This window comes from Perissodus microlepis, chromosome 6 (genome assembly GCF_051167445.1).
Source record: "Perissodus microlepis isolate ML-2025 ecotype Zambia chromosome 6, ASM5116744v1, whole genome shotgun sequence".
Classification (NCBI taxonomy): Eukaryota; Metazoa; Chordata; class Actinopteri; order Cichliformes; family Cichlidae; genus Perissodus; species Perissodus microlepis.
The window spans coordinates 9,162,854-9,182,037 of NC_140466.1; the positions used below are offsets into that span (position 1 = coordinate 9,162,854).

The following is a 19,184-nucleotide window of genomic DNA, read 5'->3' on the forward strand; positions in this document are numbered from 1 at the left end:
TAAAACAAGTGGTGAACACAGCCAGAGATTAGCGATACTGTTGCAGGGGATGAAACCACTGTATGATGTGGAAAGGTTTCTTTTACACAAAGACCAAATCCACTAAAGTATTCAGCCAATGCTGACTTTAACGATCAGTTCATTATTAGTTTGATTGAGCAGAATTTCTGTTATATGCCAAGTGTCTTCCTCTTTCACTCTACAAGCCCCAGGCTAGCCTTGAATGGCAAGAAGCCACAACAGTGGGAAATACAGAAATCCTGTTTGCAACTTGGCATCGCTTTTTATGGGGTTCCTTTATGCAGCCACGTGCAGACAGTTATTAACCTGTTCATGCTCCACATGACATGACAGCTATTTGTTGTAACATTCATTATAAGGTGAGGCTCCTCTACAAATTAAACCAAATTGCTTAAACACTTCCTCTTCCAGTTATGTGGGAAAGTCAGTGGTTTATAAATCATTCATAAAATTGCAGTGATAATATATAATGTTTGGTCCTCTGTTATAAAGTAATTGATTGTAAAGATTTCGGTCAATGTCATGGCCCACTTGTCCCAGATTATGGAGGAAACGAACGCGATAGAGGCGGCCAGAGCGTCAGGTTTACATGTAAAGTCAATGGAAAGGCGGATGACCCGCGATTGCGGCTCCCGCGAAAATTCGGAAGCAGATTTGCGTCGCGAAAACGCCAAAACGCCTGAAACTCGCGTCAGTCTAGCGCGTTTGGAGCGTTTGACTCGCGAAAAAAACCACGCGCGTGAGTTTTTTTGTTGCATTTTGTGCATACGCGCGTTACGCGTCTACCGCTCAGTTGGAAAAATCTGAACTCCAGCGTCAAATCGCGCCGCGACAACCAATCAGGAGCCTGGTGACGTGGCTGTGACCTAGGTCAAAGGGGCAGATCCAGCCAAAGCCCTTCATACTTCAATGGAGGGAAGGCTAATCAATGCCGTAGCAAACAACCCGGAGCCATACGACACCAGCTGCTTTCTGTACCGAGACAGGAATATAAAGGACCGAGCTTGGAGGAAGATATGTAAAGAGATCGGGCAACCTGGTAAGTTCATTCATTTCTCTTAAGTTTTCTCTAAAGTTTTCGCTGACCCGGGGAAGCCGCACAAAAGCTAGCAAGCCACCGCTATTTTCCCACTGACATACAAATACCGTTCTGCTTTTATGCATGTTGTCATATAGGAATATATTTTGTTTATTAATAAACAGCACACAGTGGTCCCGCTGTTCATCCGTCACTGCTTCGCTTTTTCGCTGATTTTCTTTTTCTTTTCTTTTTTTTTGCACAGTACAGCATTGCATTCTGCAGCCTGATTGACAAATCTCCTCCCTGTCGTGTCTCCTGCGCATGCCAAATTTATCATGTTTGGTTTTGATCACGTCCAATAGAAAAAACAGCACAAAAACACCCATAACTATGACCCTCATTCGGAAATAGACACCTGCACCGAACACTGTATATACTTTCTCTGATTATATTCAACATGTTAACATTTAATACTGTATTGATAGAGCCAACTGATTCTGCAGCAGAGCATCCCCTGTTGCTTCTCCTGGCTCCCCAGTCCCTGAGCTCCTGCTGCTGCACCCACAGGTATGTACAGCAAGCACTGATACCTTTTTAGTCGGTGGGATTCCCTTGTGATCACCTTTACTAAATATCTACAACCAATCTGATTATATCCTGTTTTTGTTTTGTTTTGTTTTCAATGTTGAAATTAAAATCTAGTAGCAGCCTTCTCATTTCTTTGTGTTTTGTGCTGTTTTACAGGCCCACAGAGGAGGACGGCTCCGAGGCAGATGAGGGACGGGTCCCAGGACGGTCCATTGGCGGTGGAGCTGGCCATCCTGGAGTCCCTGAAGAGGCCACACCAGTCTACAATGGAGCATTTCCTCCTCAGCCTTGTCCCTGCTCTGGAGAGCAGCTGGGTCCTTTTTATTCCTGTCTCTCTGTAAATACTTATATTTTATATATTTATGTTTAATGTTTTTTTTGTTTGAGAATTTTAATATTATTTCAAATAAATTTTTATAATGACTAATGTCTCAGTTCTACTACACAGCAAATGTTGGCACACGACTTGACACATGTAGAATTTATTTCATATTATACTAATGACAAAATATACTAATACAGTGGGATGCAAAAGCTTGGGCAACCTTGTTAATAGCCATTATTTTCCTGTATAAATCGTTGGTTGTTACAATAAAAAATGTCAGTTAAATATATCATACAGGAGACACACACAGTGATATTTGAGAAGTGAAAAGAAGTTTACTGGATTTACAAAAAGTGTGCAATAATTGTTTAAACAAAATCGAGCGGGTGCATAAATTTGGGCACCACAAAAAAAGAAATGAAATAAATATTTAGTGTATATCAATGTGTGTGTCTCCTATATGATATATGGGGTGCCTTTGTCTGGACGTGCTTCCCATCCAGAGCTCCACAGCAGAGTGGGAAGTTCCAGCGCTCCTGGAATCCCCCTGTGATGGACCGCCAGTCTCCAGGTGAAGGCACAGCCATGGAGTCGTCCACTACACAGTTCCCAGATGGCCGTCGCTACCTGGGGGGTGATCTGGCTCACCGTGGACACACCGACTCTGTAACTGAACGCTTGGTCGTGAAGGAGTCCCCGGTGACAAGGAACCTGGACAAAATTGTTCAAAATTAGTATTATGTGTACTGCAGTTACAAAATACATTATTCAAATTCCAAAAAACTTTTGTGATGTCAGATTTAAATCACAAAACTTAAATCTTACATAAAACATTTTGTAATTATAAGGATAATTACAAAATGTATATTAGATAATATCTAAAACAGTTGTGTTTTGTTTTAACTTTAACATATCATAATTTGATTGGTAGCAACTTTTACAACTACAGTGAGCCAATCACTCATAATTCCTAAACATGTCAATCAGGTAGGAATGAAGTAAGACATTAATAGAAATAAAGAGTTGTATGTTGACATGTAGCCCTTTCCTTCCTTAAATCATTAATATTTTTGAAAAATTAATCTGTGATAAGACAGCTTATCAAGATAGAACCATGTAACTAAAGATGAACCAAACTGTTCAGTTTTATCTAACTCTGTTTTAATAAAGGCTGGTGACCCCTGTTATAGAGTCTGACAGCTGCAGGGATTATATACAAATATTCAACTATACCAGAATTAAACCAGGTCTAAATAAAAAAAGGAGTGAGTATCACTACAAAGATTAACCCACAGTGGTCCTAATACCAGTTTGATATCAGCAAACACCGAGAGCATACATATGACACCACAGCCATGCTATCATTGCAAACACTGATAACAGCATAAATTGAATTAAATCAGGACTTTATGAGACCTTTCGAGTATCACTAGAAATATTATAAACAGTCATCTCCGTACCACAGTTTGCTATCAGTAAACACCAACGGCATTCATTGATAGCATAGCACATCCATGTTAGCAGTCTATAAACGATAGTTTAGCATATATTAGCACAGGTATCAATAAAGGACTACCGTATTAAACACTTTTACTAACCTCAGGCAGACAGACAGGCGCTCTGCAGGTGGGATTGAGCGCCTGTAGTTGGTGTCTAGGCGGGCGATTCTTGGACCAACGCGGGACAGCAGGTCCTCAAACTGGGCGAGGGGAAGACGGCACATCGCTGAAATCGGCCGTCATCCAGGCGCAGCTCCTGGAGCAAGTGTTGAAACTCACCAAACTGCTCACGCCTCTGGAGGACCTGATGGACCCAGGTACGGCGAGGACGTCCTTAACGCCGCTGCTCTGCTCTCCACAGTAAATAGAGAAGGGAGACTCTCTCTTCAAACGCTAGCTCGACAGCTGACAAAGATACCGGTCTGGCACAACTTCCTCCCACATCCCTCCCACATTTCCGGTTCACGCGCGTCAAAATATCATATTTTGACGCGCTATGGATTTTTCTTGGACACGCGTCAAATTAGGGTCGTTTGGGGCGTTTTGTTCGCATCCATCGCGTTCGGTGTGAACACACCGTTATATAGACTGAGGGTGATTAAAATTTTTGCAATTCAGCCTACAGCCTCTAGGATGGTACATCCATACATGCCATTTCCAAAAGGTTTGCTGTGTCACCCAGCACAGTTTCAAGACTAAGAAGCACTGCCACAACCATACAAAATGACTTGCAGTCAGAGACCATTGTTTGGTCTGTTACCAGAATTGGCAGGTACATCCCTGAGCACATGATGCATTAACAGGTCAGGAAGTTGTGGAGAATGCTCTGCTGCTTACATCTTACTTAGCTGGTTTGATGATGGGTCAGTGGATCAGAGCTCTACGGGCTAGACAACAGCCCCCCGACTGCCATTAGGGATCTGGATATAATCCTTGGATCCATTGACACAACAATGCACAACAAGGCCCAACCTCATGTGGTGAGAGTATGCAAGCAGGAGATTTCCAAGGTCAACATCCGTCGTCTCATTAGGAGCACCGACATTGTCAGGCATGCATATAAGCACATGGGGGCCATACAAACTACTGTGTACAATTGTTGCTACAATGAAATTCTGGCAAAATGGACTAGCCCGCTGCTTCATTTTTTCACTTTGATTTTCTTGGTGTCTTTGAATTCAGCCCTTTGTAGATTGATAATATTCATGTACATCAAATGATGTGAATCATCCTCTTACCCAGTCCATGTCCGTATAGATATCCAGCATGTTTTTTTTCCCATTGAGACCTTATTTTTGAGCAGTATAAAGGATGGGTCTAGCCACCATGACATTTTGTAGCCTTGAACTGACATTGAGCAACTTGTTATTTATAGCCACACGCTAAAGCATACAGTGCCTCATGTTTTACTGTTACTAGTTTCATAATTTACAAAAGTGTACCATGCTGCATTAGATAGTGACTGAGATCCTAAACTCTTCAGGAAAGTTTATTCTGAAACGACAGCACAGTGGTGCAATGGTTAGAACAGTTACCTTACAGCAAAAGGATCCTGGGCTGGAATCCACCAGCCAGTCGGGGCTTGTCTTTATTGATCTGCATGTTGTCTGTCTGCCTGCATAGGTTAGTTCTGGATACTTGGCCTTTCTCCCACAGTCCAAAAACATGTCTGTTAGGTTAATTTGTGATTCTAAATTGGCTGTAAGTGCAAATGATTGTCTACCTGCCCTGGACTGGGGATAGACTGGTGCTCTACTCCACCTCTGGGACTGCTGGGATAGGCTCCATCAGTCTTGAACTGGATAAGCAGTGAAGAATCAATAAAGACCATAAATTCTTCAGGAAAGTTTTTACAGAGTTTAAAGATCAAATGAGCAATAGGGTCATTATTTCACAAACTCCAGTGACTTTATTTTACAACCGGAGGAGTCCCCCTTTTTCCAGTCAATAGAAAGAATGCAGGTTCAAAGCACTTAAGTGGGGGCTTCGAATTTCAGACCCAGATGAATCTTTTTAATGCATTTCAATCTTCACAAACGCTTTCAAGCACATCAGCAGTATACTGTCATTTTAAGCAGTAATAGATGCAAAGGCTGACCTGCCCTAAGGTAACATTTGTAATGTAATGGTATGAGATTAGACCCTTTGGATTATTATTAGAACATGTGCATGTTAGGAAACTTAGTATTGTCTAAGTCTGAGACTCTTCAGAACTGCTGCTGGACCCTCTGACACAGATTTTTGATAATGCACTACAAATATAAAAGTTGCTTGATGAAAAAAGGAAAGCATCATAGCACATTTTAATCACTGAAAAAAACATTCATTACAAATTGTCAGTCAGTTGCTTTCCAGAGTTTTCCAAAGATGGGTCCAGCGGGTTAGCAATAATCTGAGTAAAATAGTCTGGAGTTGGTTCAACGTGTTTTTATGACCTCTGCTGTTAATTTTATCTTTATACCAGTGTGGACAGACTCTGATGTGCAACAAAAATGGGTCCAAATATGGGTGAGAGAATCTCCTTAGAGAGGGGTAGAAGTTGCAATTTAATCCACTTCTCTTCTTGCCAACAAGCATTACACCATCACTTGAGAATTCGCTCTAAATTCATAGGCTGTGACTTAACACACACACAAATAGGCAGAAATCTTGTCTCTCTTTCTTTCTTTCACTCGAAACATACAATAAGCTAGCAGCAACCCCACCCTTAACAGTTTTTCATCATGACAGCCCACACTGGTCATTTGGCTTCCCTCAGACTTCATAAAAGGGGGCAGAGTTCAGTACTGATAGCACAGTGTTTGCACAATGACTCTCTTTGTTCAGTTAAAAGCTGTTTGTATTTCCACTCTGTGTTTCTGTCCTGGCCGGTGTGTGTTCTTGTTTCCAGGTGACAGTAGTTACACAGACTTCATATAAAAACTTTTGAAAACCCACATGGGGCAAGGATTAGTCAACCATCTGGGTGTGTCTTTCTCTGAGTAAGACTTGGGATCATTTGCTTCATTGGAGTTTCTTGTCATGTTTGAATTTTTCTAACATCAAGTTTGCCATAGATTTCTGCCCGGCTTCTCCTCTAAGTCCCAGTGCTTTCCACACTGAGCTGTTAACCATTGTTCACCCTTTCCTGAAAGCAGTGCTGTTACGTAACACAGATTTCCACAAGCCCATATCCCACCTCCCAGAAGTTATTGGTTGCCATTGCAACTGCATAAACAGAGCAATGTTATGGAGGGGGAAAAATGTGTACTCTGAGTGTGTTCTGAAAGATCAGTAAAGTGACAAAACAACACAACTCTTATATTCACTGGCAGATTTATTTTTCAGAGACATCACACACACAAACACACACAGTACATCAGGAATTTCGTCTTCTGATTTGCAAACTTGGATCGTGAACTCTTAAACAGTTTTTTTTTCAACATTTTTCAGTACAGTTTCCTCTCATTTAATATCTTTTATTTGTGGGAGTATGTGTGTGTGTGAGTGAGTGTGCGTGTGTCTAAGAACAGCTTGTCCTGCCAGCTGGAGCTCCTAGCTGGAAGTGCACACAGTGGTGGTTGTGACTGTGGTACTTCAGCCCCCTGTTAAAAGAAGAAAAAAAATTTATGCTGTGCTTCTAGCTTTTATTACAGGAACCCATGAAGTCTTCGTGGTATTTGTTAAATAAGACATTACTTACCTGTACTAATTGGTCTAACAGTGAGAAAAGAAGTACAGTGCAAGAAATGAGTGCATTTTCACGTAAGGAGTCTCAAAAGCACATTCACCTGTGTCTATCTGGACTCTTCTGATTCCAACAGGCTCCTGTAGGTTGCAATTTCCTGCTCCAGCCTTGACTTGATATCCAGAAGCATCTTGTAGTCCTGGCCCTGTTGCTCAATGCTGGCACGAACGTTGGCTAGCTCTGCTTCAAGCATGTTGATTTGGTTCTGGAAGCTGGCGAGCATGGCGCTGTATCGAGCCTCTGTCTCTGCTAACGTGTTTTCCAAAGCCCCTTTCTGTTAAAGTGGGAGGAAAAGCAGAATTAGGGCACACAAGTAGTGATGCCTAAATCATGTTATCTGTACGTGCAAACAATTCAGTGTGTTAGGTATATTTGTTCTTAGGTATATATGTTTTTCTATACTGTTTTATCTCCCTTTATGAAAGTATAAAAGGCAAATGCATTTAAGTGCATGTGTCTTTTTCTCCCTGAGTGTGTTTGTTGCAGGGAGTGTTCAGTGACTAACTCCAGCTGAGCACAGATAATCTGTGGGAGTACAGCTTCTGAGCCATCCAGTTCAGCATTCCTTCAGCTTGCTTTAAACTCTTTTATGTCTCCCAGAATCTGGACAGATGTCTGTGAAATGTTTTCCTGACCATGAGGCCCTCCCTCCTTCCTTCACTGCTCCAATCATTCTTATCTCGCTCACTCGCTCTCTCTCCTTCTTCATTCTTGCAAAAAAAACCTTCCTTTCCTGCCCTCCCCTCTGCTCCACACCCTCTGTCATCGTCCCTTTCTTCATTTCTTTTAGACAAGACAGCAATGTGGGGATTTTGATCATATAAGGCAATATCAGTGAGATGTGAATAGATGGTTTGGGGTTTCATGTTTTTCTTACCATACTAAGCTGAGACTGCAGCTCAATCTCCAAGCCCTGCAGTGTGCGCCGTAGGTCACTGATCTCTGTCTTGGACGTCTGGATTGTCTCTGTGTGGATGGTTATCTCTTTTGTCAGGGTTGCCGACTAAAGCAGGAAATAAAGACAAAGTTAGATGATAGTAGTTACTCATCTTGGCTTCAGAGATTGTGTTTAATTACAGGATAGACTGCTGCAGGCCTAAACCTAGTCATTTGCAATGTGTGGGATATAATGACTTTGTTTATGTGAAAATCTACCTTGTCATTAAACCAGGCTTCCTGATCGCGACGATGTTTATCGGTAATTGCTTCATACTGTGCACGGATCTCCTCCAGAACTTTGTTCAGGTCTTGCTGAGGTGCGGCATCTACCTCTACGTTGACATTGCCTGTAAGCTGAGAACGCAGTGCCGCCAGCTCCTGAACAAACAGAGAAAAAAGAGGGATTTAGATCTGTTTGAGTGTTTCAGTTTATTCAGCTCTATAGAATAGATGATTCATCTAGCAGTGTGTATATAACTGATGGCTTGTAAATTCAAGATATCTATAAATCACCTCTGCATGATTTTTCTTCAGGTAGGCCAGCTCATCTTGCAGGCCTTCGATCTGCATCTCCAGGTCAGCCTTTGTCAGGGTGGTCTGGTCCAGCAGGCGGCGGAGGTTGGCAATGTCAGCCTCAACTGACTGGCGCATCATCAGCTCATGCTCGAATCTAATCATTTTTTAAAAGTAGAGAACACTGATATGAGACAACAGCCACTTTAAGCCATTGTGTTTAATCTTACAAGGACAGTCAGTCCACAAAATTATAACAGTTCTTGCTTACTTGGTCTTGAAGTCATCAGCAGCCAGTTTGGAGTTATCAATCTGGAGCAGGATGTTGGCATTTTCCATTGTGGCGGCATGGATCTTAAGAGAAGAACAACATTGTGAGTTAGTTTTGGTTACATCACTATACATTAGTTAGCTTAGGCTGGTTTTGATTTTGATCTGTTGCTAGCTTTGCATACTTATGTTAACTGTTAACATGCAGTTCCTCTGTGCTGCAACATTGTCTGAAGTGCTGCAGCTAAACTAAATGATCACGCACAGTGTCACTCAAAATGTTTCAGTTTTCCTTGTTTAATTTGAGATTTTGCAATTAATACATATTTGTTAACTGTCCACTAAAACACCAAGTATTCAGTAGAACAATAGATTATGCAGTCTGTCATTATGCCTATCATGTATCTTGATTTTTGAAACGCTTCCTTGTTAACCATTTACAGCACAACAGATATTTGAATTTTCTGGTATTTAAGCAGTTAAGCTGGTACACACATACCTTGTCCCTCAGGCCGTTGATGATGTCCCAGTACTTGCTGTAGTCCTTCTCAGCTGCTGGTCCCTTCTTCTCATAGTACTCTCTGATCTGTTTCTCCAGCTTGGCATTGGCTGCCTCCAGAGAGCGGACCTTCTCCAGGTAGGAGGCCAGACGATCATTCAGGTTCTGCATGGTGGCCTTCTCGTTCAGGCGCACTGTTCCCTGGTCCAGGGCGCTTGACAGGTCAAAGCCACCGCCACCCATGCCCAGGCCGCCACCCATCCCCATGCCGCCACCCATCCCCATGCCGCCTGATGAGCACACAAAACGTGCACTGGAAGAAGAGATGCGAGGTGTTGATCTGAGGCTGAACCCAGACACACTATGGGCCTTCTGGGGAGCAGCACTTGATGTGAAAGTGCGGGTTTGTCTGATGATAGACATGATGGCTGTCTGCTGGTCAAGAGAGGACGCTAAAAAGAAAGAACCGTTACACAGCTGTAGACTGCGGCAGGACTCTGGGGTTTGATGGAGAGAGGCAGGCTGTTGATATAGTGCTGCTGGTGTGGGGCGGGCCTGGATGGGAGGGGCAAGGTGGAGAACTGGGCAGGGAGTTTTCTGTTACAGCTTTAAAGCGACATTTGTTTTCTGTTAAGGACCAGGGTTTGGTTTCTGCACACCCCTGTGAGGGAACTCTTATGGAATGTGTGTGTGTGTGTGTGTGTGTGTGTGTGTGTGTGTGTGTGTGTGTGTGTGTGTGTGTTAGGACTGTTAGTGTGTGGGGATTTCTGCGACTGTGTATGTGTGCATATCTTTGTGCGTTTTTGTGTTAATACTTTTTGTGTATGCTTTTATAAATACCTGCCAGTATAGTCATGATCACACCACCCATTTGGTATCTCACTGTAAATGGAAAGGCTCCAGATTTATTTTTTTGATGTTCCACCATATGGCAACATTCATATGAGCACTTTGCAAAAACAAAAGTTTCCATGAGTTTCTTTCACTTTAAAATACACATGATGATAAAATCAAGCTGTAGTAGAGTTAGTCCAAATGAAGCATTTAATCTCACAGCCTTTAACCTTACAGTGCTTTTTACAGATGAACAATTTGATTAATCTCCTGTTTGCAAAAGACTTTGCTGTAACGCCATGCATTTATCTATACCGAACAGGTAAAGTTTTTAAACAGCTATTTTTTAAAGGCAAAAAAGAATAATAAATGATTGTGGACTATTTAATTTAATTTATGACCAATGTTTTTCAGTAACATGTTAATTTGTCACTGTGATGGCTCTCAGTTAGATAAAAAGAATGTGTAATAAATAAATGTGTTACTGGGTGCTGAATGCATTAAACCAGCCTTGACCCACTAACTAGCATTGTTTTCTGTCTTTTCAGTCAAGAGAATACATCAGCACCCATTGTTCACTATTATCACACACAACATCCCCCCTCAGTCTTGTATCCTGTGTGCGTGCACGCGCGTGTGTGCGTGCGTACGTGTGTGTTTGTGTGTGTGTCCGCTCTTTTTGTTGGTTTTGGACTGTGTCACAGTTCTTGAGTGATGACACAGAGCCCCAAGAGATTGTGCAAGCAACTTATGTGTTAGCACATGAATGTGTGGGTGGTTCAGTGTGCACACATGTGTGCGTTGTCGTTATCTCAGTGTTGGGCTCTGGCCAGTTTTTGTGCTCTAGCATCTGGTGTCAGCTGGGGGAGACGAAAGAGGCACAGGGGGGTCAGTTTACAGTCAGAGGGAAAAGTGAATCATGCTTCTTTTGTACTTTGTTTAAGGGGCAGAATTTGGCCACTCTATACTTAGCTGGGTTACATAAGCTACCTAAAAAATTACAGATACAGATTTTTGTCTAGACTACATCTATACCGTTAGAAGCTCTTAATGCTCATTTTAACCTTCAAACTAGAACTCACCTTTGCTTTAGTTTACTTTTTTTACTTTCATCATGTTATTTGACGAGCGCGGCAATGCCACTTTCATGCCTATGCCCAAAATATGATGCAAAAAATCTCGATGGGTTGTTAATGCCTGCAAGACACGGGTCACATGACCAGAACTAGCCACAGAGCTATCAGTCCCTCTTACTTAAAATCTTGAAATGAATCAGTATTGCACAATTTATTAGGTGCATTGGAGTGAAACGTGCATCTTACTATAAATTCTACTTATGACATTTATAAAGATATAATTGTGGGCCAGAGTGCAGGAAAGCTGCTAGGCAACCAGCAGTAACTTTGCATGGTCAAAGTCAAGCAGCTAGCAGTAGCTTTCTGCTTAGAGTGCATATTTATATTTAAAGTGCACATGTGTAAGAAACCGCAATGGTCTTTTTAGAAAGTATAAGTGTCCCGCAAAACCTAAAGCATAAAGCACCTTCCAGATATGCACTTGTTTCCATCAGTTTGACAGTATCTTAATGTGTATGCTTCACGTCTGAGTTAAAGGCCTGGTCGGCACGCCCAAGATCCCAACTGTGCATGTCTGTACGTATCCCAAAAGGATAAACAACAAAAACATACATTTTAAAATGTCCGTTTTGCCCCCATCTCCAAATCATTTTAGCACTTAAGTTAAAGCATTCCTCATGTATGATGGTTTTTTGTCCTTTTAAAGGAAATAGATTATTTTTTCAGAGCTTGTATGCAAAGGGTGGGGTCCAGCACAGACATTTAGACAAACTTAACATTCAAAGGAGGGGTTACACTAAAGTTAGTGTTCTCTCTGTCACTGTCTCGTGAAGGTCTGAATAAAGCCCTGAGGGTTATTACAACAACGGAACAATGTGTATTTATGAGTAACAGAATGCTTCTGCGTCATCAGGTTGATGAAGCAATCAGTATTTCATATTCTTTTAAAAACAGCTAAGATTTTATCCTGCAGATCAGTTCATCTCCTTATCAGTTCTACTTTGTTTTGCCAAAACACCATTTAAGAAAAATAAGCCTTTGTGTAGCTGAAATAAGTTGTTTTTTTTTTTTAAGTGTTAAAGACTAGGTGTTTATTATAGCCTTTTACGGTCTTTAAGTGTCTGTGAGTTACAGTTTTCCCTTGACTTGAGTGGAGATAAAGACATGTCTAGTCTATTTGTATAACCCTTAATCACCTTTAATATGTAACGTCTCAGCGGGCGTGCCAGCACTCACATTATGAAAACAGTGAATGAAAGATGAATCCTCTAAACTAATATCCTCACAGTGAGTAGGTAGCTTATGTAACCCAGCTAAGTATAGAGTGGCCTTCTTCCTGTCACTCGATCTCTTGGTGGCGCTGTCACTTGGTGTTCGCTCGCTCTGCGGTAGAGTATCACTTCCTGTTCCTGCTCAAACACAGTGGTGTTTCTGAGTAGCTTATTTGCTTAGCAATTTAATTAACAACTTTTAAATACATTCTTCTTTCATAGTATAATCTTCACGTGCTTCATCCGAAGCACACTTTCTGTGTACTCACTACCTAATTTATAGCCAAAGTATTCACTCACTGTCTCTGTACTGTTTCGCTAGCTTAGCTTAGCTCGTAGCCGACTCGTTAGCACCATGGCTACTTCACCTGTCCCTCTTGCACTTTCTTGCTCATTGTGTCAGATGTTTAGTTACTCCTCGGCCTCCTTTAGCAGTAATGATATCTGTAACAAATGTAGCATATTTGCAGCTCTGGAGGCCAGAATTACTGAATTGGAGACTCGGCTTCGCACCCTTCATTCACCCGTAGCTAGCCAGGCCCCTGTAGCTGGTGCAGCCGAAGATAGCGTAGGCCCCGCTAGCTGTTCCCCGGCAGACCCCAAGCAGCTGGGGAAAGAGGGCGGCTGGGTCACGGTGAGGAGGAAGCATAGTCCTAAACAGAAGCCCCAGGTACACCACCAACCCGTTCATGTGTCTAACCGTTTTTCCCCACTCGGTGACACACCCGCTGGGGGTCAAACTCTGGTAATTGGTGATTCTGTTCTCAGACATGTGAAGCTAGAGACACCGGCAACCATAGTCAATTGTCTTCCAGGGGCCAGAGCAGGCGACATTGAAGGAAATTTAAAACTGCTGGCTAAGGGTAAACGTAAATTCAGTAAAATCATAATTCACGTCGGCAGTAATGACACCCGGTTACGCCAATCGGAGGTCACTAAAATCAATATTGAATCGATGTGCAACTTTGCTAAAACAATGTCGGACTCTGTAGTTTTCTCTGGTCCCCTCCCCAATCAGACCAGGAGTGACATGTTTAGCCGCATGTTCTCCTTAAATTGCTGGCTGTCTGAGTGGTGTCCCAGAAACGATGTGGGCTTCATAGATAATTGGCAAACCTTCTGGAGGAAACCTGGTCTTGTTAGGAGAGACGGCATCCATCCCACTTTGGATGGAGCAGCTCTCATTTCTAGAAATATGGACAAATTTATTAAACCCCCCAAAATATGACTATCCAGAGTTGGGACCAGGAAGCAGAGTTGCAGTCTTACACGCCTCTCTGCAGCTTCTCTCCTCCTGCTACCCCCCCTAAAAACCCATCTCCATAGAGACTGTGTCAGCTTCCAAAAAGACAAAAAACAAACTAAAAACCAGCAACAAACAACTTAAACATAAACAATTACAAAGAAAGAACAATACAGTATCCACATCTGAACCAAAGAGTAAAACAGTGAAATGTGGATTATTAAATATTAGGTCTCTCTCCTCCAAGTCTCTGTTAGTACATGACTTAATAATTGATCAACAAATTGATTTACTCTGCCTTACAGAAACCTGGTTGCAGCAGGATGATTATGTTAGTTTAAATGAATCAACACCCCCGAGTCATTCTAACTACCAGAAACCTCGAAGCACAGGCCGAGGGGGCGGTGTGGCAGCAATTTTTCACACCAGCCTATTAATTAATGAAAGACCAAGACAGACTTTTAATTCATTTGAAAGCCTGATGCTTAACATTGTCCACCCCAGCTGTGAAACTCAGAAACCAGTCTTACTTGTTATCATCTATCGTCCACCTGGGCCTTACACAGAGTTTCTGTCTGATTTCTCAGACTTTATATCTAATTTAGTTCTGAGCTCAAATAAAATAATTATTGTGGGTGATTTTAACATCCATGTAGATGCTAAAAATGACAGCCTCAACATGGCATTTAGTCTGTTATTAGACTCAATTGGCTTCTCTCAAAATGTAAAAGAACCCACCCACCACTTTAATCACACTCTAGATCTTGTTTTAACATATGGCATAGAAACTGAACATTTAACAGTGTTTCCTGAAAACCCTCTCCTGTCTGATCATTTCCTGATAACATTTACATTTACAATAATTGATTACACAGCGGTGGAGAGTAGATTTTATCACAGTAGATGTCTTTCTGAAAGCGCTGTAACTAAGTTTAAGAATATAATCCACCCACTGTTATCATCTTCAATGCCCTGTACCAACACAGAGCAGAGCAGCTATCTGAACGCTACCCCAACAGAGGTCGATTATCTTGTTAATAATTTCACCTCCTCACTACGTACGACTCTGGATACTGTAGCTCCAGTGAAAACTAAGGTCTCTAATCAGAAGTACCTGACTCCGTGGTATAATTCTCAAACACGTACCCTAAAGCAGATGACTCGTAATCTGGAGAGGAAATGGCGTGTCACAAATTTAGAGGATCATCATTTAGCCTGGAGAAATAGTTTGCTGCTTTATAAGAAAGCCCTCCGCAAAGCCAGAACATCTTACTATTCATCACTGATTGAAGAAAATAAGAACAACCCCAGGTTTCTCTTCAGCACTGTAGCCAGGCTGACAAAGAGTCAGAGCTCTGTTGAGCCAACCATCCCTTTAACGTTAACTAGTAATGACTTCATGAACTTCTTCACAAATAAAATTTTTATCATTAGAGAAAAAATTACCAGTAATCATCCCACAGATGTAATATTATCTACAGCTACTCTTAGTACCATTGATGTTAAGTTAGACTCTTTTTCTCCAATTGATCTTTCTGAGTTAACTTCAATAATTACTTCCTCCAAACCATCAACGTGTCTTTTAGACCCCATTCCTACAAAACTGCTCAAAGAAGTCCTGCCATTAATTAATTCTTCGATCTTAAATATGATCAACCTATCTCTAATAATCGGCTATGTACCACAGGCCTTCAAGCTGGCTGTAGTTAAACCTTTACTCAAAAAGCCATCTCTAGACCCAGCAGTCTTAGCTAATTATAGGCCAATCTCCAACCTTCCTTTCATATCAAAAATCCTTGAAAGAGTAGTTGTCAAACAGCTAACAGATCATCTGCAGAGGAATGGTTTATTTGAAGAGTTTCAGTCAGGTTTCAGAGCTCATCACAGCACAGAAACAGCTTTAGTGAAGGTTACAAATGATCTTCTTATGGCCTCTGACAGTGGACTCATCTCTGTGCTTGTCCTGCTAGACCTCAGTGCAGCGTTCGATACTGTTGACCATAATATCCTATTAGAGCGATTAGAACATTCTGTAGGTATTACAGGTACTGCACTGCAGTGGTTTGTATCATATCTATCTAATAGACTCCAATTTGTGCATGTAAATGGAGAGTCCTCTTCACACACTGAGGTTAATTATGGAGTTCCACAGGGTTCAGTGCTAGGACCAATTCTGTTTACATTATACATGCTTCCCTTAGGCAGCATCATTAGAAGACATAGCATACATTTTCACTGCTATGCAGATGACACCCAGCTCTATCTGTCCATGAAGCCAGATAACACACACCAATTAGTTAAACTGCAGGAATGTCTTAAAGACATAAAGACCTGGATGGCCGCTAACTTTCTGCTTCTTAATTCAGATAAAACTGAGGTTATTGTACTCGGCCCTGAAAATCTTAGAAATATGGTATCTAACCAGATTCATACTCTGGATGGCATTACCTTGGCCTCCAGTAACGCTGTGAGGAACCTTGGAGTCATTTTTGACCAGGACATGTCCTTCAAAGCACATATTAAACAAATATGTAAGACTGCTTTCTTCCATTTGCGCAACATCTCTAAAATTAGAAATATCCTGTCTCAGAGTGACGCTGAAAAACTAGTTCATGCATTTATTACTTCCAGGCTGGACTACTGTAATTCATTATTATCAGGATGTCCAAAAAACTCACTGAAAAGCCTTCAGCTAATCCAAAATGCTGCAGCAAGAGTACTGACAGGGACTAGAAGGAGAGAGCATATTTCTCCTGTTTTGGCTTCCCTTCATTGGCTTCCTGTTAAGTCCAGAATTGAATTCAAAATCCTGCTCCTCACATACAAGGTCTTAAATAATCAGGCCCCATCTTATCTTAATGACCTTGTAGTACCATATCACCCTATTAGAGCACTTCGCTCTCGCGCTGCAGGCCTACTTGTTGTTCCTAGAGTATTTAAAAGTAGAATGGGAGGCAGAGCCTTCAGTTTTCAGGCCCCTCTTCTGTGGAACCAGCTTCCAGTTTGGATTCGGGAGACAGAAACTATCTCTACTTTTAAGATTAGGCTTAAAACTTTCCTTTTTGCTAAAGCATATAGTTAGGGCTGGACCAGGTGACCCTGAATCCTCCCTTAGTTATGCTGCAATAGACGTAGGCTGCCGGGGGATTCCCATGATGCATTGAGTTTTTCCTTTCCAGTCACCTTTCTCACTCACTATGTATTAATAGACCTCTCTGCATTGAATCATATCTGTTATTAACCTCTGTCTCTCTTCCACAGCATGTCTTTTATCCTGTCTTCCTTCTCTCACCCCAACCGGTCGCAGCAGATGGCCGCCCCTCCCTGAGCCTGGTTCTGCCGGAGGTTTCTTCCTGTTAAAAGGGAGTTTTTCCTTCCCACTGTCGCCAAAGTGCTTGCTCATAGGGGGTCATATGATTGTTGGGTTTTTCTCTGTATCTATGAAGCGCCTTGAGGCAACTTTTGTTGTGATTTGGCGCTATATAAATAAAATTGAATTGAATTAAAAAACTCCCACTCGAAGCTCAAAGGGGAAAAAAAATGCACCAAACCCTAGGGGAGTTGGTGCTAGGTTTCTCATGAGCTCTGATCTTATATGCAATATGCTGTCTAAACAACACTTGGGAAAAAAAATTTTAAACTGAGACTTCCTGGCATTGTAACCGATAAAGCATGAATCAAACCTGGCACAGGTGCTGAGAAATATGCAGGTACGGGCAGATTCATTACCAAAACAGATGAGTACACTTTAGAAACGTGTTAAAGCAAAGTGGTTGACCTCATGTCTGACTTGGGTTGGTCAATCAAGGTGGGTGTTTTCACTAAAACCAAAATTATGACTCATGTATTCACAGCAGGTTATAATCTCCATGACAGGCGACTCACACAAACACCTTTCTTCTTAATGTCCATTTTTATTTAAGTATCAGTGCAACCTTCAGTTACAATGTATTCACTACGGTGATGTGATGCATGTGACGACAATGTCTTCAGACCTGAGCTTCAGACTCAAATTGATGAGCTTTTTGTTATCAAGCTGATGATGATTGAGAACAAAGTCTATGCTCAATGTTTACTAAAAAAATCCTCCAGAGTCCTCCATCAGTGGCCTAATAGATAAAGCTAAATCATTTAAATCCTGTTAGCCGCCCCTTCTACCTTTGTGGCAATCCTAAGGTGTCTGAGCTTGTCCTTTATGAAGCTTTTATTCATACTGAGTAATGTACTATCTGACCCAGTAAAAATATTACTCCACCTACTTCAAAACCCTCAGACAAATTGGCTTCAACATGAAGATAAGATCACCTGATAAAGACTGTTTACAACCTGCAACCTGTTCAGATAACACTCTGTTTCATGACTTGCTTCACAGCTTTTGTGACTATTTTTCTATCACAGTAGTGCTTTTCTTTCTTCTGTGTATATCATGTCATGATAAAAGTTCATGAAACAACAATGCACTCTACTGCCTGCAGAAGTCTCGTCTGAACTTCATTTTATTTGTCTGAATGAAAATCTGTTTTCTGGCTATGTTACAGCCTTTCATTGAGTTCCCACAGTTGCATTTCGTTTTAATAATGTAGACTGACTGATATGAAATTGCACTTTTTTTTAAATGCTTATTTTTAAAATAATAGTCCGATCAAGATTAACTCAATTTGAGCTGTATGTGGCTCTTTACATTACATCTAAAATAAACCACAAATAATGACTGCATAGTGAAGCAAACTTGCACCTAACAGTAACAGGGGGAACAATAAAGTGCTCCATTCATTGTGTTCAGTTTCCTTTTCTCAGCTGTAAGGACTAATGAGATGGTTTCTATTCAATGTTAAAACAAAAAGAGTCACAACCTAAGAACATGAGAGGAAGCCCACTGTTCTCCTCAAAGTTACCGTAGACTCAAAACATCAAAATACTCCACTATTTGGAAGACTGTTTGTAGCATAGCAACTACAAGGATGGCAGTGTGCATGCGTCACTGTGTATACCTGAACCTTATCTATTGTACTCTGTAGTGTTCTGGATGGTTTGGATTCCTTTATCTGAACATAACTGAGCAAAGTGTCCTTGCTGTCAGTTTCGTTGTACAATGAGAATGACAGTTGGCTGGTGTTCCCATGTCTTTCACAACCAGGCTACTTTCTTTATTAATAATTGGCACATTATATCATATCAGTGCCGTTTTATTCTTTTTATTGCCTCTTGAAATCTATTGCACACATGAACCAAATAAAGTTTAATTATTGCCTTTTTATTTGTAGATTACACCAGATCAAATGTATCTCATCGCACTCGTTTTCTAACACATCTCTTGTATTTGATACCTGCAAAGCATTTTATTCATCGGAGTTGGTT

General features: G+C 41.4%; 1 protein-coding gene across 1 annotated transcript; it reads right to left on the reverse strand.

Annotated features, from left to right (window-relative positions):
- Nucleotides 1-6,752: 6,752 nt before the first annotated feature.
- LOC146385028 (keratin, type I cytoskeletal 19-like) lies at nt 6,753-9,916 on the reverse strand. The gene is made up of 7 exons (XM_084930559.1): nt 9,403-9,916; nt 8,905-8,987; nt 8,634-8,790; nt 8,337-8,498; nt 8,059-8,184; nt 7,225-7,455; nt 6,753-7,038 (listed from the first exon to the last, which is right to left on the reverse strand). The coding sequence occupies exons 1-6, from the start codon at nt 9,823-9,825 to the stop codon at nt 7,231-7,233; spliced, it is 1,176 nt and encodes a 391-aa protein (XP_084786685.1). The 5' UTR covers nt 9,826-9,916; the 3' UTR covers nt 6,753-7,038; nt 7,225-7,230.
- Between the last annotated feature and the right edge of the window lie 9,268 nt (nt 9,917-19,184).

Bases quoted from the DNA above. Each gene is read 5' to 3' on its own strand.
- LOC146385028 (XM_084930559.1), bottom strand. From the start codon at position 9,825: ATGTCTATCATCAGACAAACCCGCACTTTCACATCAAGTGCTGCTCCC. The intron at 8,499-8,633 runs GTGATTTATAGA...CTGTTTGTTCAG, and splicing joins TGAAGAAAAATCATGCAGAG to GAGCTGGCGGCACTGCGTTC. The intron at 8,185-8,336 runs GTAGATTTTCAC...TTCCTGCTTTAG, and splicing joins AAGCCTGGTTTAATGACAAG to TCGGCAACCCTGACAAAAGA.